The 16200-nt window shown below is 50.1% G+C and overlaps 1 protein-coding gene across 2 annotated transcripts in view; it reads right to left on the reverse strand.

Moving 5' to 3' along the window:
* Window positions 1-6708: 6708 nt before the first annotated feature.
* Window positions 6709-16200, reverse strand: part of FAM167A (family with sequence similarity 167 member A) — a 36642-nt gene continuing 27150 nt past the window's right edge. For both annotated transcript variants that reach the window (XM_031442119.2, XM_064482499.1), the window contains exon 4: window positions 6709-9653. In XM_031442119.2, the coding sequence (XP_031297979.1) occupies window positions 9390-9653 (264 nt within the window). In that variant the 3' untranslated portion in view covers window positions 6709-9389. The remainder of the gene's footprint in view (window positions 9654-16200) is intronic.

A 16200-nucleotide genomic window follows, 5' to 3' on the forward strand; every position in this document is an offset into this window, starting at 1 on the left:
GCAAGGGCCATGGGTGCAGATGGGCTGGCCCCGTGATTCTGAGTATCGCTTGGTGATTAGACTTTCTATCGCTGGAAAAGAGTTTGGATGCTAATTAAAAAATTTCAGCTTCTAATTGCTAATATATGGAAATACAGTTGGTTTTTTTAATATTGACATTGTAAACTAAGACATTGTTAATCTCACTTGTTAGTTCTAATAGCTTTTTTGTAGGTTCCTTAGGGTTTTCCATATATATGATTGCAGTTTGCAGTAAAGACAATTTCACTTTTTTACTTTCCAATCTTTCTGCCTTTCTTTTTCTTGCCTCGTTACATAGTCCAGGACCCCCAGTTCACTGATGAAAAGAAGCCATGAGAGTGAGCATCCTTGCCTTGTTCCCAAACTGGGGATGAAAGCATTCAGTCTTTTGCCATTAAGTATGATGTTAGCTCTAGGTTTCTCATAGATTTCGTTATCAGTTTGAAGAAATGTTCTGTTCTTAGTTTGCTAACAGTTTGTGACATCAATGGGGATAAAATCTTTTCAGATGTTTTTTTCTACATGTATGAAAATGATCTTTTTTTTCCCCTTCAATTATCCTGTTAAGGTGAACTAAATTAATTGATTTGTGAATCTTAACCAACCTTGAATAACTGGGGAAAACCTCACTTTCTGTGTTTTCCTAAATTGAATTTGCTAGTTTTTTTTCCATGAGAGATAATAATATTTTCTATCTTTTTAATAATTGCCTTTGTCTGGTTTTAGTATCAGAGTGATGAAGATTTAATTAAATGAGTGGGAAAGTGTGTCTTCTTTTATTTTCTGCAAGAGTTTGCATAACATTCATATTCTTTTTCTCTCTAAATATTTGATAGAATTCGCTGGTGAGATCAGCTGGGCCTGGAGCTTTCTTTGTGGGAAGGCTTTTAACTAAGAGTTCAATTTCTGTAGCAGTTGTGGAGTTATTTAGATTTCCTATTTTTACTTTGGTCAGTTTTGATATTCTGTTCATTTCAAGGAGTTTTTCCACTTCACCTAGATTGTCGGATTTGGGCATAAATGTTTTAATAATGTTCCCTTATTATCTCTAGGAATCTGTAGGGTTCTTCCTTTTCACTCCTCTACTTGGTAATTTGTGTGAAACCTCCCTCTCTCTTCACTTGATTAGTCTAACTAGAGGTTTATCAATTTTATTGATCTTTTAAATTAATTTGCTTTCAGTATCATTGATTTTCTTTATTGTTTTTGTTTCCATGTAATTAATTTGGAGGCTAGTATTTTTTGTTTTCTTTCCTCTGCTTACGTCAGGTTTAATTTGCTCTTTATTCTAAGTTCTTAAGGAAGATGATTGGAAAATTTATTTTATACTTTTCTTTCTTTCTAATGTAAATATTTAAATCAAATTTCCCTCTATTTCATTAATTGGAATATCATAAATTTTGATATGAATCCATTTCAATTGGTTTAAAATATTTTCTAATTTCCTTTTTGATTCCTTCTTTGACGTGTGGGTTATTTACTAGTATGTTGCTTAATTTCCAATTATTGGGGGATTTTTCAAATAGAAAGGTCTAGAGACAGGGAAGACTTGCACATCCTCACTTGGTTGACCTCCCGTACCTTTGGGCTCCTCTCTAGGACTTGGTATACTTAGGACTTCTCTTGCCATTGGCCCTCTCTACTGTTTTCTAAGCTTGATTTTTTTCGGATATCTGGTGTGATGTCTTCATACCGAGGACACTCTGAGGTCTGCCATGCCTAGAAGGGCCGTGTCTTGATTTGCAAGTGACTTGCCTTAATCGTGGATAATTGGAAGGAGCACCAGTAGAGGGCGCCAGCGACCCAGGCCATGGGACGTGATCGTCCAGCTCTAGAAGGCCAGCTTCTGACTCAGTCTGACCATAACGATGGGACAGTGCTGTTCGTCCCCAGGATCCAAAGAGTCACTCTGTGTGAACACTTGATGTAGATGAGGTTCAGAATGATTCAAAAGCTACAGAGTTTCCTCACATTTATTGAGGGTCCTGACTGTGCTGGGTACTGAGTTAGGAACTCGGGGTTTAAAAAGGAAAGTGTAATTGTAGAGTCAGGATGAACACAGGAAAAGAGGACCAGGTGCTCATACAGGCAGATACATATACATTTTTTTAATTAAAAAAATCCCTGACCTAGACAACAGGTCACTTACGGGGCTATTGTATAGTTTAGGTGCTTAATGTGTTTACACCTCGCGTTTGGTGACAAACTTAAAGTTGGAGTACGGGCTGGTCCAGAAAGGGAGGATCACACATGCAGCTCTTCTGAGGTTACAGAGGTTGTTGGGCTGGTTTTCATGTTTATTCCTTCCTTTCAATCATCTTTCCATTCAGGTTTTGAGAAAAAAAATAGTAACGTATCACATTATTTCTTGAACTCAAGTCAATATTAATCTCAAGAGAGCCCCCCACCCTTTAATTTACAAACTCTGTTAGTCACACGGACTTTGCTGTGGTTATAAATTATATCTGGATATGCTGCCAGGGATGAAGGTGAAGTTATGACTGGTTGTTAGAGAGGAAGGTGGCCAGTTAGAGAGGGGGGCAACCCAGAGAGGCAGGAAAAAAATAAGCCAGCGAGACCGTAAAAACAAAATGAAATTGAGACACATCCGAATGAGGACAGTTGGTCATCAGGCAAGTTATACTGTAAGGGACAGAAAGCATTTTGTGAATGCAGTCATTTTGTTTCTGACTCACGGGAGGAAAGACAGAGAGATGAACAGCAGGAGGGTTGAAGAGGCAAAGTGAATTACTTGAATTTATGTCTTAGAAGGTTGTCCCTCTTGAAGAGAAAGCCACATTTTAGCTGCAAGCACAGAAAGACCACTGGAGCTTTGGGACTGAGTGAGGCCAAGGAGGAGGGGGTCTGGAGGAGTCCAGATGTTTTGATGGGAGGCAGCAGGTGAAGAAAGGGTATAAGGATTTCTTGCTTTTCAGTTGTGTTGCGGGAAGTGGCTTCATTAACTCAAAACTGCAGCTTTTAAAAACAAGAAGGAAAGCACCAAATTAATTGCTAGATTTTAAAACAGATCACACTATTTTCAGGTTAACGGCCATCTTCTTTTCTTTATAAAGGATTGCATTCCAGAACTGAGATGAAACATGAATTTCCATTGAGATGGCATGAATGAAACCAAAGTGCTGTACCAGTCTTCAGCTTCTAGTCACCGTGCTTTCCTAGAATCAGCACAGTGCTTGGCACATAGTAAATATTAAAAAGCATTTGTAGAATTTAATTAAATTGTGACAGAGTACTCCAGCTAGAGATACTGGTTTTTGAGCAGTGGAAATAGCATTTGAACTTTGAATTTTCCAGCAAACATGGAAAGCAAGGACAGTCACAAATGCAGAGAAATACCAGTACGTAAACTATGCGGCTACACTCTGGAAAAAATCTACGTGTGAATAGATTCCTCTGATTCTCCAGCAGGGGGCACTTTAGAATTCCTTTACTCAATAGGTTTGCATTACATAGTCCGGGGAGAAAAAAATTGTTTACTCTATAAGGGAAGAGCTTCACTGATTTTCCTTCTCAGACCTCCTCCTCCGGCTCCTGGACCTGTTTCTTTGTTTGCAACAGGGAAAGATCATAGTCTAATTGCTAATCCCCCTGACTGACAGCATATGGTGTGTTTCACCTGCAGCTTGGGGTCGATAGAAGGCCAGGCTCCTTTAATATTTTATATGATTTAATTCCAGCCCCATTTCATCACGGCGAGTCTGTCTCCTCTCCCTTCTTCCCCAAGACTCATCACTCCCCGAGGCTGCTCCTGGTGTTCTGCTTTTTCCTTTTAAGTGGACCAGATTCGCGGCGCCCCAGCCCCTGGGATGCGGCTCACGTATGTCTCACAGCCCCGCACATCTGCGATTGGGTCCAGCCAGACCCCTGAAGGAGTCAGGCGTTCAGCCTTAGAGATGCTTTTGAATCTGTAATGCGAGTCAAGGTCGATTTCTTCGGAAAGCTTGTTGCCTGGATGCAGCTTGCTCACCCCTCGCGGCAACCGTAGGGGTTGGGGGACGAGGTCTGCATCAGCGCTGAGAGTCCCCCAGACGGATGGCTGTTGACTCCTTCACATCCTGCCTGAAAGGGACCACTCAAGCGGTTTTTCTCAGGGAGACTCCCTGTCTCCTCTGCTAGAGATAGAGGTGGCTGGAAACTTGTAACAGGAACTTGCTCTCAGAACATCCCTTTCCGCCTCCCGGGCTCCGTGCTGCATCTTCACGATGGTTCGTTCTGTCTTGTCTTTCCCTAGAGAGAGGCGAGCTCGGAGGCAACTGTGGACTGGGGAAAGGGAGGGGGTGGGCGCTTTAGGAAATAAATAGGAAGCAAATGCACTCTGGGCCTGCAGGGCCGACCCACGCCTCGCCGGGTTGTTTCCCGGGGCATTTCCGCCCGCTCCCGGCGCCTGCCCCTGCGGCCGCGAGCCGCCGGCACCCGCCTTATCTCCGGCGCTGAGTGTGGGTGACCGCTGCGCAGGGCCCTCCAGCGCGCGCGGCTCCTCTCCCGGAGCCAGGTTCCCTCGGAGACCGCCTAGCTGTCTCCGCCGCTGTTTGCTTTGAGCCTGAGAGCAGGGTATTTAAAAATAGCCTTGTCTGAAACCGTGCATGTTCCTGAGTGGTTCCCCGTGGATAGGCCCTCGGTAATGCTGGGCCCGTGTGTCCTGGCCGGGCCACCTTCCACCGCACTCCTGTCCTCCTCCAACCCATCATGACCGCACACCTGGGGCTTTGACAGAGAGTTAGGAAGGGGGGAGATGCTCTGCTCTTGCTGATAAGCCAAAGGGAACGTCGTCAACAGGGCTCAAAAGCCCCTTTCTAAAGAAGACAGATAAGATGAGCCGGAGGATCTGGAAGCCACAGTTTTGATTGATGTCATCAGTCCCTGCGGCACAAGCTTAGCCGGGGCCACCAGGCAGCTAATGCGGCATCAGGCTGTGTCTCTAGAGGAAGAAGCTGCACCATCTCCCAAATGTCACTTCTGCTGTTCCCATCCCCTGATCGTCACCTCTGTTCAGTCTCTTTCCACCAGCCCTCTCACTCTGGCAAGTCCCAGACAGCTTCGAGTCCTCCAACCATAGGCCTCGCCCCCCTGCTCTGGCACTGCTGTCACCCCTGTCCCCAAGTCCCCACACCCCCTCTTCCCTCCTTACTTGGCTTGGGTTCCTTGGTTCAACACTACGATCGCTCCTTTGCAGAACACTGTCACTTTAGCCTTCCTCGTCCTCCCGGTGCCTGCCTCTCCACTGTCTGTCTGCCCGCTCTGTGTCTGCACTGCAGCATCTCAGCATTGCTGGAGAACGACACTCAACCACACTCTGGATTTGCATCACACGGAACGACCACAAGCCTCCCCTGGGCAGCCAGCCCTGCCCGATGTGTCAGCTACCCTGTCTCATAAGTTAACATGCCCATCTGCTGAGATAATTATTTCAAAACTTCTCTCTCCTCCAACCTCTGATGTTCCACCTCTCCAGGTCACTCTCCTCTTTCATAGAGAAATTGGGAAAGATCCAGCGGGCCTCTCCTCCTCTCTCTGCTGGAGATTCCTAACCTGAGCATCTTAGCCGCAGCCCAGCCTCCCCACCTCCTGCCACAGAGGGAGGAGTGTCTTAGCTCCTCTCCCAGTCCAGCCTCCCCACCGACACTCTTACACTCCCCCTCTCTCCTTAACAACTGCACTGCCACAGTGACTTTCTCTTCTCTCACACCCCTGGTGTGGAGCCCAGGACACTCCTGGGACTGTCACGAGCAGCAGGCGCCGAGGTGACCCCCTGCGGGCTTCATTTTGAGGACTGCTGCTTAAGATGTGGAACTGTTGAAGACACAAGTTCTCCGCACGGCATGGCAGTGCTAAGCACCGTAACTGGGTGATGGAATTATGGTTTGACAGCTATGTCCTGTGGGTCCACAGTCTAGCATTGCTCTGAGTTTGACCCAGATATTCTGAATCCAATCAGAGTTACCTTTGGAAGCGGCTAACGTAGGAGAGAGTGGATTTGTTTTGGCTCTGGCCTTGGTCAAATTCAGGAATAACTGCTGCCTCTTTTAATTTTACATCTTGAGCTCACGTAGCCCACACTGGGAAGCTCCTGATGACACCACCACCAAGGAGAAAGGTGTGGTAAATGAAGAAGAGTGAGTAGGGTCATCTTTCCCTCCATCCACACCTCCATCCAGTTGTTGGCTGCTTGTTCTTCTTCCCTCCCTCCCTCCATCCTCCCCTGCGTCCCTCCCTCCCTCCATCTCCCCTCCCTCCCTGCACCCCTCCCTCCCTCCCTGCGTCCTTCCCTCCCTCCATCCTCCCCTCCCTCCCTGCACCCCTCCCTCCATCTCCCCTCCCTCCCTGCACCCCTCCCTCCCTCCCTGCGTCCTTCCCTCCCTCCATCCTCCCCTCCCTCCCTGCACCCCTCCCTCCATCTCCCCTCCCTCCCTGCACCCCTCCCTCCCTCCCTGCGTCCTTCCCTCCCTCCATCCTCCCCTCCCTCCCTGCACCCCTCCCTCCATCCTCCCCTCCCTCCCTGCACCCCTCCCTCCCTCCCTCCCTCTATGCTTCCCTCCCTCCTTCCCTTCCTCCTCTCTCTCCTCCTACCCCCCTCCCTCTCTTTCTTTTTTTCTCTTTCTTTCAGTTCAGTGCTTGGTCCTGTGCGTGCAGTAACAAAACAAGGTAAAAGGAAACACATCTCTCCTCTTTATAAATAGCTTCCTTTGAAATATCTTTACTTCACTTTTTCTAACAGCAATATAGAAACAAATAATCATAAAAAATAAAATTATAAACTGTCCATCGATTGTGTAATAGCACTTGGTATTGCTACAGGGAGGAGGCCTGGGGCGGGGTCAGGCCCGGGCTCCCCAGGCCTCTGTGGTCCCTGCCGAGCCCGTGAAGGCATCAGACATCAGCCCGCTCAGCAGTGTCAAAGGAGACTTCGAGTTTTACACCCAGGGGGCCTTGGGGGCGGCAGAGAGATGGGTAGTTAATTAGTAACACTGCGACCGCATCGCGTACTCGTGGTAAGCCTGCAGGCTGCCTGGGGAGCTGGTGATGCAGGCTAGGCTGTGACTGACTCAGCCATCTCTGGACCGACGACGGGAGGCAGAGACTGCACAGAGCTGAACTGACTTGGTGAGTTGTTTGTGTTCACCGTGGCAATAAGGATGCTAACAGACACTGGACAATGAGTAAGAAAACACCTGTCTTTTCTCTCCACTCCTCTTCCTGAGCCCCTCCTCCCTTACCCCTAAATAAAATTCCCTTGGGATGAACGAAGCAAAATAGCTGAGACATCTCACCTCTTCCAAAAACTGTGTGCCTTGATCGTAGAGAACAAAGAAAGGACGGAATCAGTAGGTTAACTGAGCAACTCAGTTGCCCAGTTGCCTCTGACTCAGTTGGGCTGAAGAAATGCAGTGAAATCCCTCAGCCTGAGCTAGATCAAGCTTTTTCAGTTACTAGCATGACTGATTTCTAGAAGGAAAAATAATCAGTGTGGGTTTTTTTTTTTCCCCAAAAGACAGAATGGGCTTGCCTGTGTGGGTTTGAGTGTGCGGAGTGTGTGTGTGTGCAGGCCAGCCTGAGCGCCCACGACCAGAGACTCTTCTCAAAGAAGCCTGCAGCCACGCCTCTGGGGGACCTGGCAGTGCTCGTCCGTAATCCTGAGGAGAGAGGTCACCAGGTAGAGAAAATCTCCCTCCTCCCTGCCTGAGGGGGAACAGGCCTGAGGTGGGCCTGGCCTTCCCCGGGGACGAACCCTCTGGGCCTCAGACTTCTGCCACTGCTTCGAGTCAGGCCCAAAATAAATCTTGGCTACATGGTTATGCCTTTGGAGGAAGCATAAACCCTTCGGCTCTTTGAAATCACAAGGAAACACCAAATTCTCTTCTGTCTAACTAGGGACCAGTCATTTATACCCTCCCACTTTTCCCAGTGTGGATCATGGCGGGCGCGCGTGTGCGTGTGTGTGTGTGAGTGTGCATGGGCCCCAGTGACCTTATACAGGACGACAAAGCATGAAAGAGCAGCAGGACACCTCACTCAGCTGTGGAACTGTGACTGGTGGTGGGAACTGTCACTCGGGAGGGGGAGGGGCTGAGTGAGGTGGAGGCTGGGTGGGTTGGCAGCTTGTGGGTTTGGCAAAGCATTCGTACCATCTTTGGAGTTCAAGATCATTGATACGTGATCTGTGTAGGCCTCATTCATAATGATTTACCACATCAATATTCTGTAGCCACTAAAGAGCTGTGGAGCATGAGGGAGGCCGCTCTCCCCTGGTCTCACTCTCTTTATGAACCAGAGGGCTCAACTAGCTAGGTCAAGGGTCAACCCCCCCCCAACCTGTCAGGGTCTCACTTCTCACCTTGCTAATCCTCACACCTGTCTTTTGGGAGAACCTTTAAAAATCAAACCTGAACCTCTGACTTGACCTACCCACTGGCTTCGCCATTTGGACAAAAATCAAACGGTTATTAACAAGTTAGCAACAGATTCGTAAGTCTGATTCAATTAAAATCAGTTGTTTGAGTCAGGCACAGAACCTCAGAGGTGGCTCAGGGCGAGTGTCTGGGGAGGGCACGAAGGTGCCGGTGGGGACACCGTTGGAATCCAGCAGGAGGCCTCTGCTGGCCCCGGGAAACCTGCTCCCCGGGTTTGTGGGTAGCAGGAAGGGGGCTCTTTGGAGGTTGGGACTTGTGCATGTGGCCAGAGTAGGCAGCAGAGGGCAGCTGTGCCGGCTCCACCCTTGGTCACACTGGTGTGACCGCACACTCTGGAAACACTTAACATGGCACCTCTAGGGCCAGAGCCAAGACCTCACGGTGAGGGGGGGCAGCAATGATTGTGGCTGTGGGTCCTGGCTCCCACACTCCATGTGTTAGCTCTGTCCTGGTGGGTCCCCGTCGAGCTGGCTGAGTCACCCGCTTAGGGTGAATTCGAGCCAGTACTTAAAGGCTGGCACAGTGAGCTGGCACGTATCTGATCACCTCCCCCTTGGGGTTTGGTGCCCTTGGGGAAGCTTTCCGCAAGAATCACAGCTTTGGGGGCCCCTCCTTTGGGTTCCCAGGTCATAGCACCAATGATTCTAGGAAATAGGAATGCGGGTCACGAGGGGAGGGTGAGATGTGCCGTGCTGGGGACCTGGCCTCACTGAACATCAGAGGTTGTAGCCCTTCTGCGGGACTCTCTTGGTATTAAACCAGAGCCAGGCATGGGGACACTGGGCTCCACAGCTGGGCCCCCCAAAACACCTGCCGACAGGTCCTGGGGACGCCCCACCTCCAGGGAGACCCACGTAGGTAGCTGGGCCTCAGCTCCCCACGCCCCCTGCCCGCCCCCTAAAACCCTCGTTCTGGCTCCTCCGCTCCTTCCAGGGCTTCTCAGCACAGAGAAAACCTGCGGGAGTTGATGTTCATCTTGGTGACCCCAATGAGCTTGAGCGGCGCGGAGAGACTGAAGGAGGAGGCGAGCGGGGCGTCGCAGAAGAGGTCGGACAGCTCGTCCCGCTCCTCCAGCCCGTAGGTGGCGTCGTTGAGCATCCTCCGGTGGAGGTCGCACGTCTGCTCGATCTTCAGCTTGTGGATGTCACTGCGCAGGCGCATGAGCTGCCGGGCCAGCTGCTGGTCCTGCAGCCGCATCTCCATCTGGAAGGGAGGAAGGGGAGGCGTCAGCACCGAGCTGGGAGGAGGGGGGTCAGTCCCTGACCAGCACAGACCCGTTGAAAAGGGGCCCTAATGAATGGCTTGCACCACCATTTGGGGTCCACCTACAAATAGTAGCACATTGCCAGCTCAGGGAGGTGAAAAGATATAGAAAGTGAGGTGACAGATGATGTATTGTCAAACAATCCTTTGTGCTAAGCTAGAGACTGTGTCTGAATCCTTCTGGAAGATGTGTCAGTCCTGGCTTAAAGGTATTTCCAGCTCAGTCACAGTGTTTACAGATACGTACAGATATATACACACATATACATACATACATACATGAAGGTATAAAGAAATTCATGGAAATGATAAATACCAAATTTAGGAGCATGGTTACCTCCGCGGGGGGAAGGAGGACTGCAATTGGGGAAGGTAGATAGGGGCTTCAACTCCATTGGTGATATGTTGGGTAGGGGGCTGTCCTATTTAAGAATGTCTGCAATATTTCTTAATAAGTTTCAAAAGAGCCAAACCTAAATACATACTCATATTTATTGAATGTTTTACTATGAGCCAGGCGCTGTTCTAAGCTCTTTGGGTAGGTATCAGCCAGCCCAGACTGCATACAAAGTACGGAGGCTTAAATAGCAGACGTTTACTTCTCACAGTCCTGGAGGCTGGAAGTCCAAGATCTAGGTGTGAGCTGATTCAGCTCCTAGTGAGGACCCTCTTCCTGGCTCACAGGTGACCATCTTCTCACTGTGTCCTCACTTGATGGAGAGAGAGAGCTCTGGTCCCTCTTCCTCTTTTTATAAGGACGCTCATCCCGTCAAGGGGCTCCACCCTCATGACCTCAATATCTAATTATCTCATGAAGGCCCTACCTCCAAATACTGTCAGAATGGGGGTTACGGCTTCAGCACATGAATTTGGGGGGAGGGGACACAAACAGAGTATATGAACACGCAGCAGTTAATCTTGACTACAGCTCTTGAAGTAATATCACCGTCACTGTCCGCAGTTTCTAGACGAAGAGGCAGAGGCTCAGCGAAGTCAGAGGCAGAGCTGGGATTAGGAGCCCAGACAGTCAGACCTCAGAGCCCAAACTTCTGACCACTCAGTTCTGCACCTCCAGGTAGAGCTGGGGTGTCGGGGCGTGGAACCAGTTCTGTTCTCAGTGACCTGGCGGACGCTTCATGATCCTTTTAGTGTCTCAGTGCTTTTTCTGTTGAGGAAGGGATGTGATAATAACTCCTCACCTGGCTTAATATTGACAATTTCCAAAATTCACCTACATGTTAACTTTGTTGGAACCACACAGCCAGCTCTGGACGTATCGGCGAGGCAGTTTCATTGAATCTGGAAGAGTTTCAGTTGGCTGCTCAGTTTCACAGTTGTGCTGTGGCAGAGATGGTGTCCAGAGCTCTGGGGGTTCTCCTCAGGCTCCTAGTGCAGAGCGTTTTCCATTAATGACACGTCATCACTGAGCCAGGTCACCACCTGCTCTGACTTGGCACGAGATCCGGTGCCTTCTCATTGTTCTCTCCGGCTCTGCTTGTAAGTGGTTAATGTTTTGGTATTTTTGTGTCTTCATGCTCAGCTGTGCTGTTCACCTGGGGCTTGGAGCCAAACCAGTTTAGAAAAACCAACCATGAGGTCCCAGATGGACTTTGCTCCTGGTTATGCAAATGAATACCAACGTTCTCACTTTTCCCCTCTGCAGGCTTGGAATCAAGTGCATTGCAGGGGCAGCAAAATTAGCGACTTAACCTGTAAGCACTTCATTGTTCTATTTTCTTGCTTTCATTTTTTGATGGACTTCTACAGATCTCTTTTATCCAGATTTTATAGATGAGTGAAGCCAGGATAGAAAGTCTTCCTTGGGGATCAGCAAAGCATTTAATGGCAAAATTGGGATTAAAGTTCATAGCTTCCAGTTCATTAGTTTACCTCTCAGTCCTTGGGCATCACATCTCAGATGCATTGCCAATCAGAAATTGTACTCATCTAGAAGAGTGCCAGATCAATGATGGTGGGCTGGTCATAGATGGCTGGTCATTCATTCATTTATTCGGAGCCTCCAGCCATGCCTGGAAGTGGGCTAGGTGCTGCCTGCGCCCTTCTGAAGGAGATGGGGGTCAACTTTGTCAGAAAGGCAGTGCCAGCCCAAACAACGAGTTTATTTAACATGGTCTTCTGGGAATTTTGCTTGAACCACTTCTCTTTGGGGGTATTCTGTAATTTGAAGATAGATCACTTTGAAATCTAGGAACCCTGTGGCTCAGATTTGAACCAAGGAACTGGCCTCAGGAATTGGACCTTCAGTCCAAAAAGATCCTTTAAAGTTGGAGAATTCCCATTTTGAGCAGGTATCTGGAAGCATCTGTGAGATGGCGGTCGGCAGGGATGCCTGATGGGGGAAAGGGGCTATTTTTCCATGACTAATAGATCTGGTCAAAGGTCAGAGAACAATTTAGGATTTAAAACCCATCAGAGTCGCTGAAAGAGGGGAGATGGTAAGGCACTGTGCACTTTCCTTGGACTGAACAAAGGCCGCCTCGCTGGAGCCACCCTGCACACCCACTGAGCTTGGAGGCGGTCACCCCTGCATAAGGGAAAGGAGAGGAGGGAGGCCGCTGTGGGTAGGAAGGCACTTCTGGTCACACTGCTTGTTGTTGCGCCAGTGAGGGCTGGGGCTGGGAATCCGCAGTTGCCCCAGCAGGCCTGGGTTCTAAGGGCATCTCACAGTGTGAGCAGCCTGCCAAGGAGTCGCCTGGAAGACACATTTTGTCATGACCCCTGAATGTAATCAACTATTTCACCTGATGCTCAGAGAAGCCGTGTTTGCCCCAGGGCTGCGAGGCAGAGCGGCGGTCCTGCCGCGCCCCCACCTACTCTGCGGGCCGCACAGGAATTCTCCAGGGGGCGCTCCATGCCTTAAACCCCAAACTGAGTCCCCAATTAAGCGATAAGTCCGTGGGAATCAAGCCAAATCTATGTAGAAAGGAGTTTCCTCAGCCCCCAAAAAGCCTGAGCAAAATGGGCCAGGCTAAGAGGCTTTTTCCCCCAGGATTTTTTTCAGTTGTGTTAAAACACACATAACATGAAATTTTGCCACGTTAACCATTTTGAAGCGTACAGTTCAGCGGCGTTAAGTACTTTCAGATTGTTGTGCAACCGTCCCCACCAGCCATCTTCAGAACACTTATCATTTTGCAAAACTGAAACTCTGTGTCCATGAAATAATCACTTCCCATTCCCCCTCCCGGCCCCCAGCCCCTGGCAACCAGTATCTACTGTCTCTAAGAATTTGACTACGCTGGGTACCTCATGTAAGTGGAATTGTACAATATTTGTCCTTTTGTGACTGCCTTATTTCAGTCCACATAATATCCTCGGGGTTCATCCATGTTGTCGCACATGTCAGAATTTCCTTTCTAAGGCTGGGTAATATTCCCTTGTATGTATAGACCGCATTTTGTGTGTCCATGCATCCATCCACGGACGCTTGGATTGCTTCCCCCTCTGGGCTCTTGTGAACAGCGCTGCTGTGGACACATATGTACAAGTGTGTGTTCGAGTCTCTGCTTTTACTTCTGCGTGATGCTGAGAAGTAGGACTGGGATCATGTGATAGTTCTATGCTGAATTTTTTGAGGAACCGCCATGCTGTTCTCGGCATTGTTATATAGAAGCCCCTGTTTTGATCCCAGCCAGCCCAGAGGCAGGAGTCAGCCCCTCTTCTCACTGCAGGACATCACTAGTGACCCATGGGACTCAGATAAAGAGACCTCACAGCAAAGCATTGCACACTCAGATACGTCTGTCCTGAGTGTCCTTGGCCGCCACCCCTGGTGCCTTCCCACTGCCCCTCACGCCTCCTCCTCTCCCTCAGGAAATCTCCCTCGTCTTCTTTCAAAGCATCTTAATTACCACCTTCAGTTACTTCATCCCACCCTCGGGGTTTCACCTTTCACCTTAAGAAACAGCTGAGCTCTCCTGAGACTCACTCTTATCTGACTCAGAGAGTCAAACTCCTGCCGCTCAGGCCGAGCGCTGACCACAGCACAGCTCTCACCACAGGCCAGGGGTCACGCCGCCCCCTGCGCGCACCTCCCTGTCCCGTGGGAACACACCCTTTCACCAAATGCTCTGCCCTAATTATAGGATGCTGGAGTTACAGGCCGCGCCTCAGAGAATCCAGAGATACCTTTATCCTGCAGGGGCAACGGGCCACCCTGGAGAGGGGATTGCAAATCAGCACATCCTACAGTTGAGTCTTTGCCAGGGACAGCATTAAACCCACGCTGACAGTTGAGTCACCAGCGCCAGGTTTTAGGGCCAGCGTCTCAGACTCTTTAACGAAGGCTTAAAACTGGGAGGCCCTGCCAGGCTTCCACGTCCTACATCTTGGCCCGGAGAGAAAGGATCTAAACGGTAAAATACTTACCTTTATTTGGCCGGCATTATTTAGCTTATATGGCGCAGTAATTATTTTATTTGTTTCTTACAGTTCTCGGAATGGGCAGTATCCAGGCAGACAGGAAAAGAGAAAAGTCCCAAGGTGATCAGGGGTGCTTTGTTCAGTCCCCATTTCTGAGGCTGGTCTAGCCCAGCCCAGCAACTACAATTAGCCTCTGATCAAAGCTGAAGAGAGACTGGATGTAAAATTCAGGCCGTTTTCTCAGATGTGCTCCGCTCTCCATGAGATGGAATTCTTGAACTTGGAAACAGTTTTGCTAACCTGTCCAATGATTTAACTAAAGTTCCAGCTATTGTTTTAATCAGTGCTGTGTAGAAACACACTTAGAAGCCTGGATAAAACATGACTCATTATTTGATCTTGGCTTTGGCCTCTGAGAAAGAGCCAGAAAATCATGCCGCACGGAAGCTAAGGGACGGGTGTCACTGATGTGAGGCTTGACGGCCACCTCAAATGCCGGCTAAAATAAAAAAAATTGTCTACACCCCTGGAAACCAAACTGAGTCTGTGAATTGGTTACCCGGGGGTGCCGTCGACTCGGGCAGGTGCTGGGACGTTTCTCAGCCTCCGCTCTTGGCCGCCATGCACTCTGCTGCCCCCAGCCCTGGGTCTGGGTTCCCCTGACGCCCCCGGCCTGGGGGGTGGGTGGGCGGGAGGCATCCGGCTCCCATCCTCTGGCAGGAGATGACCCCTCTGTCTGGAGGGCTCCTCAGATTGGAGGGGCTCTTGTGCTCCCCCAGAGCCATCTCTGCTGGGAGGGAAAGTCGGACCGGAGCCCCGGAGCCGGGACAGAGAGAGCAGGAGATGCTTCAGGCCCAGCAGGGACATCCCACTCACTGTGGCGAGAGCCAGGCTCTACATGCTGTATGATAAGCTCTCTGGTTATCAAACTGGGAAGGTCTGAGGCCAAACTGCCATTTTCACAGGCAAGGCTGGCCTTCGGGAAGGACGGGTGATGCATTCTGAAGGCCCCAGGTCTGCCCCCGGAGGCTCTGGGTTCCACTCTGCTTTGGTCTCAATATTTGTATCCCACCCTCTCACCCCAGATTCATATGTTGAAGCCCTAATGCCCAATGTGATGGCGTTAGGATCTGGGCCTATGGTGGTGAGGGTGGAGCCCTCAGGATGGGCTTTTATTCCCAGAGAGGTCCCCTGCCCCTTCCATCGTGTGAGGTCACAGCCAGAAGTCTTCACCTGGGTAAAGGGCCCCCTCCTGACTGCGCTGGTACCCTGATTCCAGGCTTGTAGCTTCCAGAACCGTAACTACTGAATGTCTGTGGTTATAGGTTACCCAGTCTGCGGTATTTTGCTGCAGTGGCCTGCAAGGACTAAGGCACATCCCAGTCCAGCCAGTGAGGAGACAAGTGGCTCTGGGCGGGGGACGTGACCCCCTGTGGAAAGGGGATGACCTGCTCTCACATCATAAGATTGCATCCTGGACCTGAGGGAGCCCTGGAAACCGTACACCCAGGAAAGGAATTCTGTGCCCAAAAGTGAGTGAGGGGAGCTGGGTGCTGCTGCCAGGCCAGGAAAGAGAGGCCCAGATCAGCAGGCCCACAGTCACCTCTCACCTGCATGCCGGCCTCCTCCTGCTCCCTCCCACTCTCCGAGCTCAGCCCTGCATCCAAGAGGCCAGCAGTCAGGTCTCTCCCCTTCTTCAAACCTTTCAAAGCTACAGCCGGCCCTCCCGGCTCTCTTGCTCCCTCCAGCCTCGTGCACCCCGCATTCTGAGCACCCCCCACCAGGCCAGCCACACTGCGTCTGTTTTCCCCGCCCCCAGAACCACGCCTTCCTACCCCGTCATCCTTCAGGCCCAGCTTAGCCCTTGCCCCCATCCCTACAGGCTGGGTGACCCCTCACCGTGAGTACCTCCTACCACAGCACCTGCACACGGCGTTCACTGTGTTTGTTTATCCATCTGTCTCCACCAAGGAGAGAGCAAGACTGCCTTCACCAGGCATGGTGCTCAAAAGCCATTTGTTGAATGAATGAATGATGAATGAAGTCTCCCCAGAGCCAGGTCTGGATTGTCCACAGCTGGAACACCCTGGAAAACCATCCCTGA

The sequence above is a fragment of the Camelus dromedarius genome, chromosome 36 (genome assembly GCF_036321535.1).
Source record: "Camelus dromedarius isolate mCamDro1 chromosome 36, mCamDro1.pat, whole genome shotgun sequence".
Lineage (NCBI taxonomy): Eukaryota > Metazoa > Chordata > Mammalia > Artiodactyla > Camelidae > Camelus > Camelus dromedarius.